Below are 24,263 nucleotides of genomic sequence, written 5' to 3'. Positions count from 1 at the left end.
AAGCACCACCTTTGGGACGGACGGGAGGCGGCAGCTGCCTGCCGGGACAGACGGGACGGATGCTGCGGGCTGTTGCCTCTCGGGCTCCTCTTCTCCTCCTCCTCCTCTGAATATGGTTTTCGTTCTTCTGCGATTCATGAAGGGCTTTGTACAGAAACAAGGAAGCACTTTTTTGGGAGTATTTGCTGCCGGTTTCGTTGGTATGAGCCGCTGATGAGTGCGGAGAGGACAGGATGCCCGCCAGCGGCGCCGACTCGCTGAAGCCCAGCGCCTTCATCCCGGTGTGCACCGCCGCCTGCCTCCTGGTCGGATCCACCTCCCTGTTCTTCGTCTTCACGTAAGTCGGGAAAAACTGCTGGAAAATTCATGTGTCCATTCATTCATCCACACACAGCCCAGTCATTCCTCAGGTAGCCTGCACCTCCATTCATTGTATCGAAATATTATAGATAGATATAGATGTAGATATGTGGGATTGATTTAATTGGGACCAAAAAAATCACCTTCATCTTTGGTATCCTTCAACCTTAAACATCCTCCTTAACCTGTCTACCACCATTAACCAAATGCTGAGCACAGTTTTAATCTCATATTTATTCATCTCCAAAATGTCATTTAAAAACTTGCCTAAACCATCTTTTAAAAACTGTTAAAGAGCAAATTTTGCAGCTCCTCTCCTTTGACTTCGCCCTGCTGGCAGAGCCACCATCTGACCTGGTTGGCTGCCTGGTTGCACCCTGAGGACTCTCAGTAAGCACAGTTGAGGGGATAAGCCACCCACAATCAGCATAGATATCAACCTGTCCCTGTGACCCACATGTGTCACGTAGCTGGAGGACTTCAAATCCTGCCACAGCTCCACAAACTCCTCTGCATAGTTGGAGTCCAAACCTGATTGAATCTTTGGTTTCAATGCAATATTTGGTTGAAAAAGTTAATTTTAGCCTTCTTGTTTTGACCTACTTGTGAGGAAAGGCGGACATCGCGGGCGGTTGGAAAAAAAGAAAAAAACTCAAGCCAACGCTGGCATGCAAGGAAAAAAAATTGAATGTAATATCCCATAATACCCTGAGAATCCAATTTAAATGATGACTATAGGGGCTGGGTGGTGTGTTTGTATGCATAATTCAAGCTTTTATGTGCACATTAAGGACTACAAAGGAACAAACAAGCAGCTCTCTATACTCATAATACCCTAATTTCAATATGGAAAAACCCTTCTGATATCCTCTATTGACTTAATGACTGAAGGCTCCCACCTCATCAGCTCTCTGCCAGCATATCGACCCCTGACCTCTGGAGCCATATCTGTCCTAGTTTCTCCTGTATTCTCCAGTTGAGCACCGTTTCCACTGGAATCTGACACCAGATTGGGGGTATGGGATTAGGATCCTCCGCCTGATGCCATGTGATCCCCCATCTGGGGAAGTGGAGTCTGGAATCTTTGAGTTTACTACAGATGTACATGGAAAAATATGCAGCTAGTGCACAGGAAAGGGGCAGTTTTGCAGTCGAAAGTTATGCCATTCCCTTTTTTTTATTTTTCTTTTAATTGAAAAGACTAATCAAGAACAACTTGAGCTGACCAACGTGCTGTACATGTGCACAGATAGGCAGCAAAAAAACATGTGCAAATCCATACAAAATGTGAAAAATCAGCCAGTAAAACAAAATAAATTAGTATAAAATACCAAAACAGGCAACAACATGGCAACTTGATTCTAAAATAAAGATAAATATGAAATAATAGGCCCATTAAGAGCAACCAGAAGCCACTGTAACATGTATAGCTTGAAGTTTTGCTTGAAAATATCAATGGAAGAGGTACATTTCATTGAACCCCTTTTCAAAGCTTTGGAGCTGTTACTGCAAATATAATGAATATTAACATTTTAGTCATCCCTGCTTTGCTTTGCTCAGAATCTCCAAATGCAATTTTTTGTCTTCATGTATTTTTGGGTTGTCTAGTCCGTATAGATGTGTCTGCAAGATCAAAAAGTTGAGATGTGCACTTCCTGAACATGAATACAGAGTCTGGCTGGCCGCTATTCTCGAACTACTGTATGTTCCCATGAGTCACGGTAACCAGGATGAAGGCTGTGGTGATGTTATGGCGGATGACAAGCCGTGTCCTTCTGACTCAGTGTTACTAAGGTGGGACCAAACAGAGGATGACACCTGTCTGTCTCTGCTTTTCAAGGCAGGAAGTCACTCCAGCTGTAGCTCCCTAATTACAGATATGAAAGATATTAAACAAAAGTCCCACTTTGGTTCCTCTAAAAACTCATTTCAGTGCATGAAAGTTAGAAGTTTGTCCTTAAAAAGTCTTTAAAATGGCTTAGATGCAACAGCAGCTCAAGCACACCAGCTCACCTGCTTAAACACTGTAAAACTCTACGCTACACACTGGCAAGTTCTGATATTAGAGTAATTCAGCCATACATGTTTAAACTAAAGCTGCAACTAATTATTATTTACATTGTTGAATAATCTGTGATTAGTTTCTTCGTCTTCGAAATGTCAGAAAATGGCGAAAGATGTTGATCAGTGGTACCCAAACTTCAAGATGAAAGCCTCAAATGTCTCGCTTTGTCAACAACCTAAAGATATTCAGTTTAGTTGGACTGCAATTAATTATTATTTACATTATTGAATAATGTGTTGATTATGTTCTTCATTAATCCATTAGCTGCTTGGTCTTTAAAATGTCAGAAAAAGGTGAAAGATGTTGATTTGTGGTTCCCAAAGTTCAAAATGAAGTCCTCAGATGTTTTGTTTTGTCCATAACCTAAAGATATTCAATTTACTGCCATAGAAAATTTTAAAAATATATGTATATATTTGAATTGAAGTACCTGGACTTACAGAGCTGTGACTTTTTTCCCAAAAAAAAACTAAAAGTAATTAATCAATTGTCAAAATAGCCAATGAATTTAATACTTTACAACTAATTGATTGATTAATTGAAACTGCTAGCTGATTCTAAGGAGCAATAGCGATACAGAAAGTCACACACACAAGTTAACAGGACTGGTTTCTTAGGTTTGTTATGTGTAAAATCCAACAAATTTGAATCTATGTTTTTGAGACTGCCATTGAGTTTCAAGGTGGAAATGCTCAGTCATGGTATGACTCCTTATTTTGTTCATGATGTGTCTTCTAACTTATAAAAACACCATGTTAACAAGGTTAGACATATGATTTTCATTGTATTGTTCATATTAAAAACTATATTATTAACTGGTGTTTCTCCAAATTTATTCCTTAAAGAAATAGTTTCTCCCTGGCTCTGATATACATAGCCTTTAAGTCCACTTTATGTACTTCCAAGCTGAAAAAGCAAATAAAAAAGCTGTAGCACAAAAGGCTGGAAGGGCATATAAGATATCCACAAGACGAGTAAAATTGCAGACATTATTAAAAAAGTTATACTCTTGGACAGTCAGAGGGTCAGATATTCAACTGTTTTACTTCAAGATCAATATGTAGTCGCTGGGATGCACAAAGACTCATCAGGGGGATTATTTGAATCCTGAACTCGATTCTTGAGGCCGTTTTAATTAAAACTATGTTTCTGTCGTGAGGTCATTTCAGCTCAAATGCAGCAGAATCATCACTTGTTCATTCAATCATTTGCAGTGTCCTGATTTTGCTGGTTTAGCATTGCAGTCCCAATTAAGCAGTCTCTTTTCTATCTATCACGTCAGCAGGTCATTGATTTTTTTTTCTTTCCTCTTGCTGAGTCTAGATGGAGTTCATCAGGGGCTCTCAACCTTTTTGAGCTCTGACTGTATTTCCCAAAAGTCTGCAGCAATTAGACACCAGTCGAGCTGTCACAGTGACATATTTCTGTAGTCTCATATGGAGACACGTCCAAATTAGCTGTTGAACGATGTGGTGTTTCAGGGCTGATGCCAATTATTAATAGTGATGGAAAATGACAAGAGATAACTACAAAGCTTGCTGTCAAATTTTTAGAATAACACAACATTTGGTTGAAATACATGAAGAGGGAACTTTCAACATGTATTTTTCAGTGTTGCTGGCTGTTACTTGTGATTTGTAACTAGTCAGATAGTGCTGTCGGCAGGGCAAAGTGGCTCATTTTTCAATTATTTTATTTAATTTGAAAAACCAATAATCGAAAAAACGCTGAATATTGGATCTGATAATCCACTTGGCCGATAATCGGTCGACCCCTACTCCAAATCTATTAAAATGACCCCAGTTTATAACATTTCCTCATCAAAACAACAATGTAATGATGCATTTATCCACCAGATTCCTATGTAAGAATTATCCTTTATTCCAAACCCTGCAGCCATGTTGCATATTAAGTCATTCATAGCCTTTTATCTGGTATTATTCATGCAGTTATCAGCGTCAGCAGCTCTGTGTGGGCATTAGCAGTGCAGGCATGCATACTTTCATTTTTGTTTCCTCTGCAGGTTTGCTACAGGACGACCTTTAGATTCGCCGAGACTTTTCTTGGTCTTCCTTTGCCTGATAAAATTCATCAGTTACTGGTTTCCTGCTTTTGTTCCTCTGACTGTGGGCTTTTGTTTGGGTTGGTGCTTAAGGTTTGGCGCATTGTTAAAGAATGGAACTGCAGGTCAACAAAGATCACAAACATGAGAAAGGCCAAGAAAAATTCCCCGCGTTAGCTATATTCATATGGAGGACTAAAAGTGCCAAAATTAAATAAATAAATACATCATTAAATAATTAATTAAATATGTCATTAATTAATTAAAATTGGAATTAAATATTTCATTAATTAATTAAAATTGGAATTAAATATGTCATTAATTAATTAAAATTGGAATTAAATACTTAAATGTGTTATTAAATAAATATATCATTAAATAATTAAATATGTCATTAATTAGTTAAAATTGGAATTAAATATGTCATTAATTAATTAAAATTGGAATTAAATACATAAATGTGTTATTAAATATGTCATTAATTTATTAAAATAACAATTATTTTAAGTAAAAAACATATTTCATTATTTCACGATTTAATTAATTATTTCATGGTCCTTGTGTTGCAGTGGATCATGAATTAATTTTATCTGTCAACCTCGCCCGTCAAAGTCCGTGGGCGGGACTAACGTGAATCTAGTCTAATCCACTGCTTTTGTCTGCCTTGAAACCGGAAGTAGAAGTCTTTCTAAACATGGAGGCTGTGTAGAGGGAGAGTCGCTGTGAACTTTCTAGAGAGTTGGTGAGAGATATTTTAGACCTTGCAGAGTATGTGGAAGCAGGACCTGCTGACCGCGAGCATGTAGCGTGTAAAGCAGAGGAATTTATTGAAGTTGTTGAAGTTATTTCCGCACTTTCCGACCAAGATGTTGACCGTAGAGTGACTGCAAATTTAGAGGAAGTACTCCGCCGGTTTTCTGGTACCAGGGTGCAACAGGAGCACACACAGGGACCAGGGCGTTTGGCATACCGAGGGAAGTTCTGGAACATCACGTTCTTTGTGGATTACCAGCCTGTCAAATTGCAGCGATGCTCGGAGTGTCGAGCGCTTTTCCTTTAGGACCTACTCGGCGCGGCACGGCTCCGCTCGTCTTTGTTTAGCCGCGATTCCACAAGCATCTACTCGGCACGGTACGGCTCGTCTCATCTTTGTTTGCGAGCGTTTCCATACGGACTAATTTTCAGCACCTTCTCGGCTGAGGTTCCCAGCGAGCTGAGATGAGCCGATAATGTGGCGTTTACATAGTGCAGGCCACTGATTGGGCAGGGAGTGACGACACAGAGCAACTTCAGCACGAAAACAAAATCCTGCATTAAAAAATGACTGTAAACAGCGATGGTGTGCATTGCTCTTCACGAAACTCTCTGTTCTTCATAATTTTAATATGACAGCCAGACCTGTACCGTGGGTGAATGAAGAGGTCGAGACTTTGTCTTTGGTGGCGGACCAAAGAATACAGAGAGAGCTGGACGGAGAAAGTTTATCAGGAGGTCTCTGAGCGGATGGCCGCTCACATATACAGTAGACTGTATATAAAGAGGACAGAAGCAGTGTAGGGAGAAGCTGAAAAAGCTCAAAAGTGACTATCGGTCCACCCAGGACCACAACGGCCGGCGTGGGTCAACCAGGAGGTGTTGGAAGAGGTTTAATGGAAGCCATTTACTGGCACCGATGGCTACATCGCACCGGCGAGCAACAGGAGGGAGACTCAGCCGCTGCATTGTTGGAGACGTTCGAGGACGGTGAGTGTTTTGTAACTTCAAGAAACTTATACATCATTTATCCCATTGGTGGCAAGCTTCTTTTAAGCAAACAAGTATTTTTAGAAAGTAACGTCGTTGTCTCCTGTAGCAGACAATAAGATAGCTAGTTAGCCATCGGCGCTAACTCCGTGCTCTGCTTGTATTTCGTGCTGCTGTTTCTAACGTTTAGCTCTCAGAAGCTAATACTTCAGTCAGCATGCCGTGTTTTTCTTGTACTTAGTGTGAGTGTTTATTTCTGTTCAAGAATCCCTTTCCACATGCGAAGCCTACTCCACCTCCGTCGCGGAGCCCCCAGCTCCCCTGCCTCCTCTCCACCACCAGCAGCAGCTCCTCTCCCGCACCAGCTTCGACACCGACCCTGTCAACATCAACCTCCAGCACGTCACAGCAACGTCTTATCACCGGTAAGACACGGTAAACAGAGAGCATGGTTGATTTTCGCATTATTATTATTACTACAGGTGTAAATGCCTGCAAGCATGATCAGAACAACGAGACCAACGACCAAGAATTCAGGCAGGTGTAAATGCAAACTGTGCAGCAGCCAGCTCAGGAACGCCTGATGAAAGCTACATGTAGCTACAGTGACACATAAACAGAACACATGCAGCTGCATTTATTTTCCATTGATTTAACAAGTAAGTCACTCTAATTAATTTACGTTCTGGTGCGGTGTAGTATTGCAACCATTCTTCTTATAGTCACTAGGTAGCTGTGAAACTGAATGAAAATATACATAAAAATGAGAAAACACAGCTGTTCTTACCAACTCCAAAATGTGCACAGGATGAAGTGAAGTTCACACCACGTCGTTTTTGTTTGTGGTGGAGGAGTTACTGCTTGTGCTTTGGTTAAAGCGAAGAGTGCCAGAAGTTTATTAAAGTATCAAAGACATGATCATGATTGAAAATGGATGGACGGGTGGCTAAACACATCACATCATAGCTGTGGAGTCCTTCTAGCTCCTGGGGACTACAATCTCTCAGGACCTCCTGAAAAAGGCTCAGCAGAGGATGTATTTCCTACAACAGCTGAGGAGACATGGCCTGCCACATGAGCTGTTGATCCAGTTCTACACTGCAGTCATCCGATCTGTCCTGTGCACCTCTGGATCAACCACACAGCAGGACAGAAACAGACTACAGCCCATAGTACGGACTGCAGAAAACATCATCAGAGACCCCATTCACCCTGGACATTTGGACTACAGAGCCCTGTACACAAAAATCACCACTACTGTGTTTATAGCAATTACCATTTTGCTAATGTGTTCATACATTCCAGTCTAGCTGTACATTTCTGTTTATATTGTGTTCTATTTTACTATTTCTTTTTCCTCCCTGTTCCTCTTTCTATTGTTTATTTTTTATTATTCTCTTCCATATTCCTAGGATGACACCAACAGCCGAAACCAAATTCCGTGTATATTGTGTACTTACTTGGCCATTAAAGCTGACTCTGATCACTTTTCTGTCTTTGGTCTAGGCAAGAGGAAAGGGGGCCACAGAAAATTGGACCTTCCTAGCGTACTTGTGGAGATGCAGGCTGAGGAGGAGTGGAGTCATGCCCAGCATGATGAGAACATCTGGTTGTTCCTCAGCGAGGCAAGAGAGAATGAAGCGGCCTTGCAGCGGGAGGAGATGGCCCAGAATACTGCCTTCAACCAGTCATTCCTGGGTGTGCTGGGGCAGCTGGGGTAGCTGGGTAGGCAGTGGGCAGCGAGTCCACCTCCCATAGACTTGAGATTTACAAGTGCTGGTCATATAATTAGAATATCATGAAAAAGCTCGTCTTTTGGACAACTGTCAGGTCAGCAGTCTTCCCCATGATTGTGTAGCCTACAGAACTAGGCTGAGAGACCATTTAAAGGCCTTTGCAGGTGTTTTGAGTTAATTAGCTGATTAGAGGTGTCTTCAATATTGAACCTTTCTACAATATTCTAATTTTCAGAGATACCAAATTTGAGATTTTTGTTAGTATAAGATAAGATAAAGTTCTTTATTTCTCCCCACTCCAGGGGAAATTTACATTGTTACGGCAGCTTTATTTACAATATATACAAGGGTGAAAAAAATTTTTAACAGAAAAAATAAAAATAAAAATAAAGTTTAAAAGTGCAGAGATGTGCAGTGCAAGAATGTCAGTGCAAATTTTATGGTTTGGGGTGGTAATGATATAGTCCAGTTTATGTTAACATCAGCCAGTGATGCTGATGTTGTAAAGTCTTATAGCAGATGGAATGAAGGACCTGCGATAGCGCTCTTTCTTGCAGGGTGGATGTCTCAGTCTGCTGCTGAAGGAGCTGCTTAAAGACCCCACAGTGTCATGCAGTGGGTGAGAGGGATTGTCCATGATGGATGTGAGCTTTGACAACATCCTCCTCTCACCCACCTCCTCTATGGAGTCCAGGGAACAGTCCAGGACAGAACCAGCCCTCCTGACCAGTCTGTTTAGTCTCTTTCTGTCCCTTTCAGTGCTCCCTGCTCCCCAGCAGACCACTGCATAGAAAATAGCAGACGCTACCACAGAGTCGTAGAATGTCCTAAGCAGAGTATTCAGGTATAATCATCAAAGTTAAGAGAAATAAACATTTGAAATATATCAGTCTCTGTGTAATGAATGAGTATAATATACAAGTTTCACTTTTTGAATGGAATTACTGAAATAATGAACAACTTTTTTCATGATATTCTAATTATATGACCAGCACCTATAGTTGTATATAGTTTTACTTTTAGTCCTCCACTGTAGGAGAGGCCCACCACAGTTTGTACTTTGCACATTGTAAATAGTTTTGATTTTGCTGCTGACTAATAAACTATTTTGTGACTTATGTGACTGCATCATAACTTCTCATTTTGTCTGTTAAGACACTGGTAGAAAAAGAGTCAACAGTCTGAACCAAACAATTCTATATTCCCTAATAATGTATTTGTGTTTAATGGGATTTAACATGTTTTAACACAAACTCCTTTATGGTTCATAATTCCGGTGACTGAATTACACCAAAGCAATACTGATTTATCAAACTGTAATTTTCTTAAAACAGCTGTTTTAATGTTTTGGCGTTTAATTTTTTATTTAATCTTGCTAACCTTCACAAACAAACAATAGCACAGACACATCTACAAAAGTTTATTGTCAGAATTGCATTAAAGAAAACAATAGCGGTCCGGGGACAGAAAAACAGAAGTATAACAAGAAGAACAACTTTTAACTTTTGCATGACACGTAGTGCATCAGTGCATCCTGTACATCTCTGCCCTCCTCCTCTACACCTTGTGCTACTGCAGGCTCATGTGCTGCTGCTTCAGGTAAATCCCATGAAGTCTCATCAGAGAGCATCTGAAACACATACACAGCACACATATTTTAATACCTAACAGCGATAAACTGCAGCCATTACAGGGTCGTTCACAGGACTGATACACGATAGCTAGCGAACTAGCATTAGCTTACCCTCATATGTCCTCTAGTTCATATCCGCTTGTCTTCGGCTTGATACTGCTGCATCGCCTCCCAAACTCTCCTGTGTGTCTCCTCAGTGTTTCGACTCGCCGCTCTCAGCTTTCTCCGACTCTTCTATTACTCTGAATCTGACAGAAAGCCACAGACCGAGCAGCAGGTGTACTATCGCCTCCATGTACATTGTTGCATTGCGTTTGTGTCGCACAGAAATGACGGTAAGGGACTTTCGGACCGCCGTGCTATGACGACTCCACCCACGATGAGGTGGTTCTCAATGTAATGGAAAAACAACTAAACCGAGACGAGCCGTGGCGCGCCGAGTAGATGCTAAAGGAAATGCTAAAGGAAAATTTGTCTTGCACCGCATGTATCAACATTTGGGAAAGAGGACCGAGTCTTTAGCGGTTGCTAATAAAGTTTTGTTTTATTGAGTATCCAAACCAACGTAGAGGTGAATAGCGCCACCCAGTGTATCGGAATGTGTTTACAAGCTCTGCGTCAATCCATTATCTGGAATCGATTTGCCTTGACTTGATGTGCAGGGTAACCAATCAGGTGTTAGGATCCGCCCACCGACTTTGACGGGCGAGGTTGACAGATAAAATTAATTCATGATCCACTGCAACACAAGGACCATGAAATAATTAATTAAATCGTGAAATAATGAAATATGTTTTTTACTTAAAATAATTGTTATTTTAATAAATTAATGACATATTTAATAACACATTTATGTATTTAATTCCAATTTTAATTAATTAATGACATATTTAATTCCAATTTTAACTAATTAATGACATATTTAATTATTTAATGATATATTTATTTAATAACACATTTAAGTATTTAATTCCAATTTTAATTAATTAATGACATATTTAATTCCAATTTTAATTAATTAATGAAATATTTAATTCCAATTTTAATTAATTAATGACATATTTAATTAATTATTTAATGATGTATTTATTTATTTAATTTTGGCACTTTTAGTCCTCCATATATTCATCTCACTGTGCCTATAGATGCAAAAAATGTACTTATTTAGTATACTGAATCTAGAAAAGGCTACTTTCCTGCTTTATTAAAGTGCCACATATTCAAAAAACTGCTTTTTTTTTTTTGCTTTGTCTAATGAATTTGAGCTCCAGGTTAAGTTGGAAGTCTTAAATGGGGCTAATTCAGCGTGCCACAAATGGTATTGACAATATGTTAAATGCTAATATATACATCATCTACACAGGTTATCAATAGCACAGTACTCAGTATCGCCTCTTATGCTGCATTATGTCTAAACCAAGCAAATATTGGCCTCCATTAGATAATGTTTCTTGCAGCAAAAAGCCCTTTGTGCATTGAATTGACCCAAAGCTGTGTTTTATTTCTCAAGAATTCAATTTTCTGCCTTTAAAAAGTGTCATAGTTTCTCATTATAGGGGTTGAACTGTCAGTGGAATTGGAAGCCTTTAAAAGAGCTGAGCAAACTGTTTGTTCAGAATGATAAAATATATTGAAATTCATTTCTGCCGGTTCTCTACACTGTTTTCAAGCTTAAATGGCTTTTCTTGCAGCTGCAGGAATGTGTTCACCACCACTATTGTTTCTTCTTTTCTTTTTTCTCGTACCGATGTTGCTTCTCGGACAGATTACAGGACAGTGATGTCATTTATGTAGCTGTGACAGTATTTGACTAAAGGGGCCGCGGCTGCCAGCGGTAGTGAACTTGTGGCTTGACCGACTGTGTGGCTGCGTCTGCTGTGCCACTGACCCACTGCAGGGATGAGGGCCAGTGTGCAGATTGCAGAGCAGCTTACTGTTCTGTGTGATTTAATAGAGCTCTGCCCGGGCTGTTTCATTAGGTGGGGCTTGTCTTGCTGTGCTGCAGGGTAATGAACTGTCTTTCCCTGTGGTCCAGATGGTCTCAGACCAATGATGGAGGCTCATCGTGCACCACACAGAGGCGTTCGCGTAGTAATCTGGTCCGCATCTATTTATTTTTTAGTGTTTAGAAAAGAGAAATGCTAATAATTTACCAGTAAACTAGAATTAACAGTGAAAATCCCATGATTCAGCTCATTCCTGTTGAAGCGGGCCTTACCTAAGCTTTCTTTTACAGTCCAGAGAAAGCAGTGTTGTAACTAACCTGCTTGAGTTACTCAGCTTAATGTAACCGACCAGCTAGGACAGTTAAAGCACATGTCAGACATGACCACATTTAATGTAAAGAACTCGGACACAAATCCTGAACATCAGCCTCGCCTGAATGGGGGCTGGGAGATCATATTCTGCTTCCTTAATCTTTTTGTCACACATTGTTACATTTTAAGATTCTCTGCATTTCATTATGTTAAATTTGTTGGAATCTACAAAGAAAATTCATGTCCTATTTCCAATATTTCCTCATCTGCTGCAAATCTTGTGGGAACATCTGTAATAACTGGAAGTCTTCTGCAATTAAAGCCTACCAGGAGTGAATCAATTGGATTTATCTCATGGTATGCAATCTACGTATAGTGGTGTGCTATGTGATATATGGTGAGCTTTGACTGCACACTCCGTGTATTCTGATGTGAGGAATCCACTATGCACTGGACTGGCAGAAATGGTCTGTAATCCAGAGTTCATAATCCAGGGGATTACTGGGTTTGCAGCTGGCATGGCATCAGCAGGCCTTCCTCTAGGGGGGAGACCCCTCCCCCACCACCAGCCCAGGGGTTTGGGGTTTGGAGCCACACTGGGATGAAGTGCACAAATGAAGCAGGGGACTCTTAATTGCTTTAGTGTTTTGATTTGCACTCAGACTTGGTGTTTAATCCCTCACATTACTTATCTGTGAAGCCATATCTGGAAAAAAAAAAGTGCAGAAAGTGTGCTTTGACACATTTTCAGTTTATGATATTTTATTTATTTCTGCTAATGCTGATACAATGTCAGACCATGTAGGATTCAGAAACAAACAGGTTTATAGGTTAAATAAGTGATGTTCAATCAAATGCTGTTAATATTATCCAGTGAATCTTTTCTGTCTCTGTCTACTACCGTAACCTGATTATACTGCCCCTCCCACTAATCTCACACAGAGATATAATCATTCACCCGTTTGGTGTAATTCAGTACACACACACGCACGCACGCACGCACGCACGCACGCACGCACGCACGCACGCACGCACGCACACACACACACACACACACACACACACTGAGTTGGTGGAAGATAGTTCTTGAACATTTTTTAGAGCAAATACAAGTTAAAAAAAAAAAAAAAAAAAAAAAAAAAAAAAAAAATATATATATATATATATATATATATATATATATATATATATATATATATATATATATATATATATGTATGAAGAAACCCAAATATAGAAACAATTAGCAAAAAAATTTGCAAAAATTATATTTAAAAAAAAAAAAGTTTTTCAGAGTTAAATTCTCAATTTTAGAATATTACACAGATCAAAAGATCAATTTGGCATTAATTCCACCCGACTTTCTTCTGTTAGCTTTATCATACATATTTGAATATTTACCAAAGGCTCTGCAATGATAATGAACAAACTACTGCTGTTATTCAGCATGACCATCTTTTCGTGTGACTGGTTGAAGTGTGATGATTTTAGAAAGTCAGTTGAACAGTTTGCAGCTGGATCTAAGTTCTCTCATGTTTTGAATTGCAACTTTTCTCAGTTTTACACTATTATAAATTTAATTTCTCTACATGTTTCAATCAAACAAGCAATTTGATGTCTTTATGCTGGCCTCAAAAATTGCGATGCCGTTCTCCTTTGCTTTGTTTCTAATATTTTATGGAGTGAATGATGCAAGATGGAATAAAAACAAGTAACTTACAGATAGAATGATAATGAAAGTTATCATTCAGTCTTTGTGCATTACAGAGGCAGTAGGTTTCTAGCAGGAGAGACCCCATCGTTTAATCCCCTTGTTGAGGCCACTGGGTGAACACACGCTAATACATGCTTATCTTACTGTAAACAATTACTTTTGGGATCCACCGCTCAACATTAAAATAAATTAGATGAAGATGAAAATCTTTGTTTGTGTTAACCTCAACCTCTCAGGGATGAAAACTTGCTGGGCTCAAAAACACCATCAGACCCTCTGTTTACAACAAGAATTCTGCTTTGAATGAACACAAGTACACCGAGTCTTTTTTTTCTTTCTCCTGTGTATTCAGATGCCCATGGCTGGCTGTGACCATCTGCCCTGCTGTGCCACCATGCTGTGCCGTCCTTTTCCTTTTTGTGCTGGCCAACTTCACCATGGCAACCTTTATGGATGCTGGTGTGCTCCCGATGGGTTAGTAATCAAAGTCAAGTTGTGTTTACGGCAGGATGGATCACTTCCTGAGCGTCGTTTTATTCAGCAATTTCACGTATTGTTTCGCAGCCAGCGAGGATGAAGACAAGGATGATGAGTTCCGCGCTCCGCTCTACAAGAACGTGGACGTGAAGGGCGTCCAGGTGCGCATGAAGTGGTGCGCGTCGTGCCACTTCTACAGACCTCCACGCTGCTCCCACTGCAGCGTGTGCGATCACTGTGTGGAGGTGAGCGAGGGCAGCGGAGTGTGTGTGTGTGTGTGTGTGTGTGTGTGTGTGTGTGTGGGGAAAGTCAATAAAGGGGATTTCTGCAGGGTGAATGATGGACAGACAGAGGGTGATGGAGGGAGAGAGAGATCTCATTAATCAGGTTAATCCTTTTCTCAGATCCTTTGTGGCTTCAGTAGAAATACAATTGGGGGAAAAAAGGGTTCAGACAGCCTGTATTAAACTGTGTGTTTAGGGAGCATAGTGGATATTCAGATATCCCACAAGTTACAGATGAATACTTGGGTCAATATATAATTGAGGGCCTTTTGAAATCCATGGGATACATATTGCATACGTTTTCATTAAAAGTAAAAAAAAAATAATGTTTTTTATGTTCATTATGATCACGTCTTTATACATTTCATAATTATTTATGATGGAAACAATCACTTATTAATAAAAATGACTGGATATCACTAAAATGTCAACTAAACCATCCTCTGAATTTAATAACAACCACCTTCTACTTAGCTAAACAATAATGAAATGAGCTGATTCAAAAATTGTTTTGATTGTGTTCTTTTTATTAAGTTGAGATAATCATGACAGATATTTCTTTTTTGGCAATATATTGAATTTTGTATGCAAAATAACAAATTGTATCTGTGTCCCAGAAATCACTTTCAACTAAGTTCCCCATTACAAAAACACCTCTCAAGGAAGTGTGTTAATTCCAGATCACATGACCTGCTCCACATGATGTCATTTCCTCCTGAAGAAAAGACTGGCCAGACTCCAAGACTTTCTGAGTTATTTAATATAAAGTAGTGTGTGAGTCAAGTGTGGATTTATGGCATGTCAACAGGTTTACTACAATATCTTTAGAAATAACTTTCAATTTCAATTTTACTCAATTGTATATATAATATTTTAGAAGAATCAATACCTGTCAACTATGTTACAAAAAGTCCCGCAATTATATATTGACTCACTTGCTTTTCAGAGCTTCGCAATATTTCATTTATTTATTTTTTTGTTCAGGACTTTGACCATCACTGTCCCTGGGTCAACAACTGCATCGGGAGGCGAAACTACCGCTACTTCTTCCTGTTTCTGTTGTCTCTCACCTTTCACATGATCGGCGTCTTCACCTTCGGCCTCATATACGTCCTGCACCACATGGACGAATTATGGAAGCTGCACTGCACTGTCACGTATCCTTGAGCGCACTCAGTGTACATTTGCAGCATTCATGGTGTCTATAAAAAGTATTCATCCCCACCTTTGATTCCCCCCCTTTAACTGCTTTTCAACATTGAATTTGTTGTCCTGCAAGGAAGAATGGGATAAAATTGCAGTGTCTACTGAATACTGAGTTGAAGGTGGTGAAAATGTCTTCAGTCACTTATTCTTCATTTTGTATTTTTAATTAATCATCATTAATTCGAAGAAATCTGTTTTCCCTTTGACATGAAAGAGTCTTTTTTGATAAATTGGTGTCTGAAAAGTCTAATGAAATTGACCAAAGTTCAATGTTTTCAAGATGTAAAGAGCAGAGAGAACTTCAAACTGTCTTTTGTGCTGTATAGTGAAGTTAAAATGCCATAAATCATTTAAAAGAATAGAAAAGATGTATTTCTTACAAAAATGGAAAAAAACTGAAATCAGTATGAACAGCAGTTGGTGTTGCTAAAGCAAGAAAATAAGATAATAACTCCACTTATTGGAAATTTTTGCTTCTGTATTTGTCCCTTCTTCGCTCTAAATTCAGTAGAAATGTTGCTGAACAAATACCTAGTTTTTGGCAAATTTTTCCAATGTGACATGTGGAATAAAGTGATTTAGATTAAATATAATTTTTTTTCTGAGATTTAGTTCACCTTTTTTTCTGACCAAATGGCATGCCATAAATAATTTAAAAGGCTGTCAGACAATTGGAAAAAATAATTAAATTGCCCAAAATTCATTATTGTCAGGATAAACTGGGAAAGACAATAGCTCACTCTGGAGAGTTTGACCAAAATAAATTGTTGAAAGTGACCCAGAATTTGTATAAAATTACATAAAATTGTCCACAATTACTGAACATGTGTCAAAAATGACTCATGACCTCCCAGAACTAATAAAAATGTGCCCAGAATGAGTAAAAAGTGGTTGAAAATGACTCAAATTTTGTCCAGAATAACAGAAATTCATTCTGGATGATGTGAAACTTCAACAGCATTAATAAAAAATGTCCAAAATAATGAAGAAATTACCAAAATGTCCAAACGTTGCCAACTTTTAAAACTCACCTTAAAGAGTGGCTGAAAGTAAACCAGTCTTGCAACCACTGACCTTTAACTTCTTTGTATATTTTTTGTAATGTGGTTTTATTGTAACCTGTTGTCCTTTGTTTCACTATGTTTTCTTTTTTTTTGTTTTTTTTTTTAAACCAGCCGAGGGACTGCGGATGTAAATTATCATTGTTGCTATAATCTGGCATATTTACGTCTATTGCTGCCTCAATAGATGTTCATTAATGTGCACTGTCCCTATCAAACAAAAAATAAATAAATGGGGAAAACTTCGAAAGGAGTTGAATGCTGTTTCTTAGAGACAGTATCTGTGCTTTTATATGTGCACATGTCTCACTGATACCAATATAAAGCACTTTTCCTTATCACTATTTCCAGTTTGGTTGTGATCAGTATATCAGGGCTGTTTCTCATCCCAGTCCTGGGCCTCACTGGATTCCATTTTTATCTGGTATCCAGAGGACGAACCACCAATGAACAAGTCAGTTTGATTTCTCTATTATTCAACTACTGCCTAGAAGCATTTAAATGTTACTATAGTGTTGATCTTCAGGGCTAAATAATGATGTTAAAATATATTCTAAGTGTAAAATAAAGGAATATATGAATAAAATGTGTTTGCATGTTCTCTGCAGGTGACTGGAAAGTTTCAAGGAGGAGTGAATCCTTTTACAAGGGGCTGTTGTAACAACTTGGAGTATCTGGTCTGCAGTCCCATTTCTCCAAAGTAAGAAGCATCGTTTTCCTGCTTTATCTCCGGCTTTGTATGCAGAATTGTTTTGCATTATTGGCTGACACTTTACTGTGTGGGACACCAGGTACACAGCGAGGCCCTGCAAGAAAACAGTCATCCACATCCAGCCTCCGTTCCTGAGGCCAGAGACTGACAAACAGACGCCAGTGAAAGCCAGGGACAACGGGATACAGAGCCGGGATCTCCAAAATAAAGTATGCATGAGCAGTTAAACATTTCCTCACTCACTGTCTGAGGACTGTGACCTCAGTTGTCAAGCGATATGAGATATATCTCTCATGTCTCTGTGGGTTTTTTTTCTCCCGTCCTGCCAGAGACCCTCAACTGGAGCTGTCGAGCTGTCAGACATCAAACAACAGAAAACTCCACCGCCGCTGCCTCCGAAGCCGGACCACGGTCTGCTGAAAAGCCAAGTAGCTGCAATGGACGGTACTATAGAGTGACACAAACACCAGCATCCTGTGATAACTACACACACAACTGCAGCAGTATTTTCTTGGCATATATATTGTACAATGACGAAATTTCTCCTAGCATTGAGGCCGTTTTATTACATCTTTTAAAAGCAATAATTAAGTTTAATGTTTCTTACAAACTGCAATATCTTTATACTTTAGGGGATATTTTTACCTTTTTAATCCTCTGAACACAAAGCAGTTTCTGGACATTTTATGCTCTTGTTACAGTTTAATTCATTGTTGGTAAATTTTTCCCTGCAATATTCTTATATTCTTATCCATTCTGAGAAACATGGATCATCCATTTCAACTCCCTAAATGAGCAAAGAAACATCGGTAGTGGACGGCTCTTATCCATGCGCTGCAGGACACAAAGATTTAGAAAATCTTTCATACCATCAGCAATTAGACTGTATAATTCTATAGTAAACAGATGAGACTCCCAGACAATTGAATTTCCCTTCAGGGATAAATAAAGTTCTTGTATTGTACTGTATTATATATAAAAACCTGCACCTTGATGGAAACAGAACAACAATGGACAGAAGTAGAGGGAACTTAAAAACGTGTTTTGTGTTTTGAAAAAACAAAAAACTTATTTCACAAAAATGGGAAATACCTGGAATCAACTTGTAGAGCATTTGGTGCTGCTGATGTGGAAAAAATACAATGGTAACTCCTCATACTGGAGATATTTTATTACTTGTATTTTTTGATTTGCTTCCACACTGCCTGCAGTTCAGTGATTTGGATGAAATATCAAGATTTTTTTGTTTAGCTTTGGTTTAGTTTTCCAACCAAACAGCACTTCACAGATGGTTAATTCAAGGACCGTCAGAAAGTAGAAAATCCTTGCAGTCTGTTTTTCCACTTTAGAGTTTTGATAAACAATGTCGTTTTTGGTGATATTTTCAAAAGCTAACATGCCTCTCAAACCCGCTGCCAGGCTTTGAGGTTCAGAGGGTTAAAAAAAAATTGCAAAATATACGCTTGTAATCCACTTTAAAGATTTATAGCTTTGGTATGGAGCGGTGGGCTTTGAGCTGAGTGCTTTAGACAGATGAAGTATTTTGAGACAACTGGTATTGGTCTGTTTGTGAGTTTTGCTGACAATAGGAACAATGTAGAATACTGCCTTATCCCTTCAAACTCCCTCAAAATATCACTGCTGGGATATATGTGTAGATTTCTATGTACATTTGTTCGTGCCTACAATTAATCAGTAGATGATTTCATTTTCAGAAATGGGACATCACACCAAATCCATCATTCCTGTATCTATTCCCACCGTGCCACAGCTGCGTCCGGTCCTGGAGGCCATATCCAGAGGATCATCCCCCATTCCTCCAGAGCAGGTGACTTTTTGGAATGAGTGTGATCCTCAGTATATAAGTTCTAGATTTGATCTGTATCTGACAGATGCTGCTGCCTGTTTTTTTATTGTGTTGCTCAGTTGCTGAAGACATCAGAGCAGCAAGGGAACAACAAAGGTCCTGACCTCCGCTCTGAATCCAGAGGAAGCCCAGTCAGAGGCAGCCATCAGGCCGGTCTGCCTGTCCAGCCTCTCCTCCAGGCCAGTGCAGTGTCCAGCTCGCTGCAGCTCAACTCTCTGCCGCTCAACTCCCGTTCTCTCACCCTAAAACACAGCAGCCGCCACGGCAGCAAATCCCACCTGCCCGCCATGCACGCTGACGGTTTGGGATCCAACCCTCCGCCGGGCATCATCTCCTCCTCCGGCCTGCTGGCCAACCACAGCAGCAGCAGCAGCAGCAGCAGCAGCCTCCCCTACGATAACCTCATCAACCCTTCAGACCCTCAGTTCATTTCTCAGAGAGGGGCTCCTTCAGTCAGCTACCACCCTCACTTCATGTCCCTGGGCACAGATGGGACGGTGCAACGGCCGCCTCCCCACACCTACAGTCCAGTGTTTATGGGTGTCTCCAGACATTCCCCTCAGCCTCGAGACCTCTCGCCATCTTTGCAGGGTCTCACCTCAAGGGATCCGTCGCCTTCTTTCCAAGGTTTTATTCAAAGAGACTCTTCCCCAGCTTTCCAAGGGCTGATGCCCAGAGACCTCGCGACCCAAAGTGTAACATCACGAGACGTTCCCCCTCCAGGTGTTGTCATGCGAGATTTGACCTCTCAAAGTCTTCGAGACAGCCTTCGGGATCTCGTTCCGCAGGAGTTGACACCTCCCAAGTCGGCTGCTGCACGCTATGACAACTTTTCCAAAACCATCATGGCATCCCTCCACGAGAGAAGGGAGCTGGAAGACAGGGAGAGGATGCTCCGTCTCCAAGCCAGATCCCAGGCGCTCTACGGCCCAGACATGGGGATCTACGACATCCCCAGCAGGAGGAGTTTACCGCCGGACAACATCCGACCTCCAGGCTCCCGAGGCCCGACTCCCCCGGCGTACGGCTCCAGGGAGTTCCTGATGAGTACAGGCATTCTCGGTTATGGCATGAGAACCTCACCTCTCTCCAGCTCCTCCACGTCGTCTCTTACTCGAGGGCCAAAAACCTCCAGCTCTCCTCTGCAGAGCGGCAGCAGCAGCAGCCTACAAAGCAAAGGCAGGTCTTCCTCTCCGGCCTATTGCCCTCCCGAGAGGCAAACGCAAGGCCTCCCTTCCTCTACGTCCACCCTGCCCCGTTTGTTCCCCTCCAACGCCTCATCTGCCCCTCCATACACCTCCTATGCCACCACAAAACGCTCCTCGCTCCCGTACTCCTCTGAGGGGAAGGACTCTGTCACGCTGGGAGCTCTGAAGTAAAAGAAAAGAAAATAAATTCCATGTTTCTGATGGTGTGAATGAATCATCTATGCAGCGTTAGTCTCAGTCTTCACAGCTCCACAATCTTTTGTAAATAAGAGGCCACAGGAAACTGTGTGGGATGGTGTGTGAAAAACAAATACACAGTGAAGGATAAACTTAGAAATATTCTTGCAAGGTCATTGACCAAATGAAAAAAAAAAAACTAACTGAATCTCAGGATAGTTGTGCATCCTCTTACAGACAGAGGGAGCTCTATAAACTCAAGAGCTATGTAAAGAATACAGATTAACTTATTATCTGTTTGTATGTGTTTTGATATTGCTTTGTGAAACAGTGTAATACCACATTATCTGATTCGTCTCCTGCTGGAAAAAAGAAACCCTTGTTTAATAGAATTTTGTAGCTGTTTATATGAATAAACTTATTTTGTAATTTCCACTGCTGTTTTTATGTTATTTTGTGATGTGAATGGCTTTGAATGAAATCACCTGTGCAGGAAAATAAAAAATACAATGGCACTGTGAATGAGGCAGCTACTCTAAGCAGCAAAATGAAAATTGCGTTTCGCCGCTGCTTATCAATCTTGCTTCAAAGATATTACGATTGTAGATTTTACTCCCAAATCACAGGATCATTTTAGCTCATAATTCGAACAGATGGCGATGCTTTACGGAGATCGACTTTCAGGCTCATTTATTGTCTCTCAAAATTGCTACAGCGCATGAATACATACATTTGTACGCCGCTAACGATAGCATTTCTGGGAAAAACACATGAAATTGTTACATAATAGGGAGTTTAATGAAATACAGCGGTGTAGCAGAATGATTCACTGGCTCTGCAATGGCAGTTCCTGCACTGTATTTGCATATGGCACCCTCTAGTGAAGAGTTTCAGAAGGTGACCTGATGTCAGTGAGGCATCCAGATACAGCAGATGATGCTATTGTGTGTGAAATCCCAAAAAACAGCAGGATCTGATGGAGGCTCTGTGATATGCCCCATATTCCATACACAGTTTTATTATCACTATGAGGGCTTCCCATTATAGTAATGAGAACAAAATATATGTTTTTTTAGGTTATTTTCACTTTTTCTGACAGTTTTAAATGCCTTCAGTCCCAGGACAGGCTCATAAATCAGTCAGAAATATTACTAATAACAGGACATTTTATTACCTCGAGCCCTGACAAACAATGACGCATTTCTGTTGAGGCAGCATATGACATGATTTGACACTTTGAGGTCACACTCTCATGAGAATTATTTGACCTTTCAGACAACAGATATAACGGTTACATTTAGGAAGGCCCGACTGATTTCATCTCCTGGCAGCTGAAAGATCTCTCACCAGACCGGTAAATTCAGCACGATGCGCAAACACCTCAGTCAGACAGGCCTAGTTAAAGACACGACAGCAACAAAAGATGTGGAGCATGATCAAAAAAAAAAAGACGCCTCCCTGTCGGAGTGCCAGAGAGCAACCAGTAAAATGTAAACAAGATTGTTCAGTAGTCATCAGAGCGGTTGTTCTTGCCAAAAATATCTAACGAGATCGCAGATTACATGACACCGCCTTTCCACTGAAGAGATTGCGGAGACGACGGGGAGGAAGTCAGAGGCGAAGGACGACGCCAGGGCCTTCAAAGCAGCATTAGACAACAAGCTGCCATTTGTATGAGTCACTGACATCTTCTGCTCAAGTATCTGTGAGCCAGAGCGTAGCAAACTTTTCTGACTACATTTTATTAATTTATTTTAATCATATATGACCCAACAAGTGCATTGATGGATTGCATTTGTCTCTATGTGGAATATTCAAAACAACAAAGTCATACAATAAAAGACCTGATTAGAGGCATTGAATCATCCATGATAACTTGTCTGATCCCTCTTCAAAAGCTGCTTCACCTTGAATTTTAAATGATCCTGGTTATTAAAGGTCATTTTTTTTTAAAGGACATGTGTACGATGAAACTGATTTTAGTCCACACTTGACTATTTCTGTTAGGAAATTCTGTGATGTCAAGAGACGAATGAGGAGGCAGATTCAGAGACACTCTGGAGACTCAGATGGCTTAGGTTGAGAATAAGGTTTACTGATATCAGGAGAAGTGATCCAACGAGCAACACAGTGATGTGAGCACTGGCAGCATCAGTTCTGAGGATTCTCTTCAGCCTTGGGTATATACCGAGTTGGAAGGAATGATATTTAGATTACGACCCAATATGGAGACAACTTGTCGTCTCCGTACTAGACTAAACAATATCTAATCTTAACCAAGTCATGTTTTGCCTACAGCAGGTGTCTCTCTCTCATGTATCTTCTTTTGCAGCATCTGCCTTTCTCAGGGTCATATTAGGGACAGAGAGGGCCGGAATGTGCTCCCAGCCTCAGTTTGGGAGAAGCAAATAGGATAATATGAGGTGATCTATAGGTTCTACAACTTGATTTAAGGTGGCTATAGTTGACAGCTGCAACCTGCATGATATCCTGGGATGTCTTCAGCTAACAGCGGAGAGGAAATAGCTCAATAAGGAGAAAGAGAGCCATTTTTCCTTCACAATTTCCAAACCCAAATCATAATGTCAGAGATAGGGAACAAAATTTATAGAACATTAATCCAGCTATGTATGAAGCACAGCGTTTGTCTCCCTTTAAGCCCTCATTCTGCCCTAAATCAGTGTTTTATAACCCCCCCAAAAAAAGACATTTGCAAATAAGCGACAGCCCAGTGAGGATCGAGGCGGCATATGTGGAAGCATCTTCACTGATCATGCAGATTTTTGTCGGATGACGTCAAGATTATAAAATAACGATTCAGTCAGCTGGATTGTCTGTCTTGCCTCTTTCCGGATGTGAGCTTTGATGCGTTGCCAACTCAAAAGATGATGAAGAAGAGATTTAGTTGGGTTTTTGTTGTTGCTGTTGCTTTGTGTTCAGTTCTTTAAATCTTCATAAAAATGATCTTGTGTGGACACAAATCATTTTCACAGGAAAACAGCATTTTAAAGATTAGACAGTTTAGCATAGCATAAAAAAATAAATTCAGCTACACAAAAGCATCCCTACAATTACCCATATGGCTCCAGCTTTTCACATTCGGTCCGTTTCTCTGAGGTTTGTTTGTTCCAGTTTGGGGAAGTACTGATGACTTTCCAGTCACAATCCCATTATACCAGAAAATAACACAACACTGTGACAGAAAATAACACATTACAGCCATTCTCTATTTCAGATTTGTGTTTTGCATCATGTATTTCCATTTGCAAATATATACCCTAACACATACCTGTTCCTTTCTGTGTCCTGCAGACTCTAATATTCTCTTGTAATGCTCAGGTAAGCTGTTGTTTGTCTCAGAGGGGTAATGATGCTGAAATTCCAACGTTATCTTGTCCTTTTTTATTCCCTATTTCAAATCCAACACAGTCACTCAGTCTTCACATGCATATTTGAACCCCTGCTCAGCTTTTTCCTTTTAGCAATCAAATCTTACACACCTCTTGTACTGCAGAAATGACTCCATGTAAGGACAGACGACTGGATGTTCTGATGTCTTCCTTCCTCGCTCTGTTGTTTTCTTGCTGCCTTGCATCCCTCCTCCTCCTCCCCCCATCTCACCCATCCCAGTTTTCGTAGCCAGAGGTAAAATGGTAATGACGGTAATGACAAGGCTGCTGCGCGACGAGGGATTGCAGGT

The 24,263-nt window shown here is 40.3% G+C and overlaps 1 protein-coding gene and 1 long non-coding RNA gene across 2 annotated transcripts; one reads left to right on the top strand and one right to left on the bottom strand.

The window, feature by feature from the left end:
- On the top strand, positions 1 to 20,998 carry zdhhc8a (zinc finger DHHC-type palmitoyltransferase 8a). Its single transcript, XM_023269413.3, has 10 exons — positions 1 to 337; positions 13,924 to 14,045; positions 14,136 to 14,293; positions 15,317 to 15,489; positions 16,951 to 17,053; positions 17,208 to 17,299; positions 17,391 to 17,520; positions 17,641 to 17,755; positions 19,027 to 19,139; positions 19,238 to 20,998. The coding sequence occupies exons 1-10, from the start codon at positions 234 to 236 to the stop codon at positions 20,555 to 20,557; spliced, it is 2,430 nt and encodes an 809-aa protein (XP_023125181.2). The 5' UTR covers positions 1 to 233; the 3' UTR covers positions 20,558 to 20,998.
- On the bottom strand, positions 9,372 to 10,432 carry LOC129347333 (uncharacterized). The gene is made up of 2 exons (XR_008599380.1): positions 9,711 to 10,432; positions 9,372 to 9,596 (listed from the first exon to the last, which is right to left on the bottom strand). It is a non-coding gene; the product is annotated as an uncharacterized LOC129347333 (long non-coding RNA).
- Positions 20,999 to 24,263: the final 3,265 nt, after the last annotated feature.

This window comes from Amphiprion ocellaris, chromosome 17 (genome assembly GCF_022539595.1).
Source record: "Amphiprion ocellaris isolate individual 3 ecotype Okinawa chromosome 17, ASM2253959v1, whole genome shotgun sequence".
NCBI lineage: Eukaryota > Metazoa > Chordata > Actinopteri > Pomacentridae > Amphiprion > Amphiprion ocellaris.
Note: the sequence above shows the minus strand (reverse complement) of the source record. Positions and strands in the feature narration are given on the sequence as shown.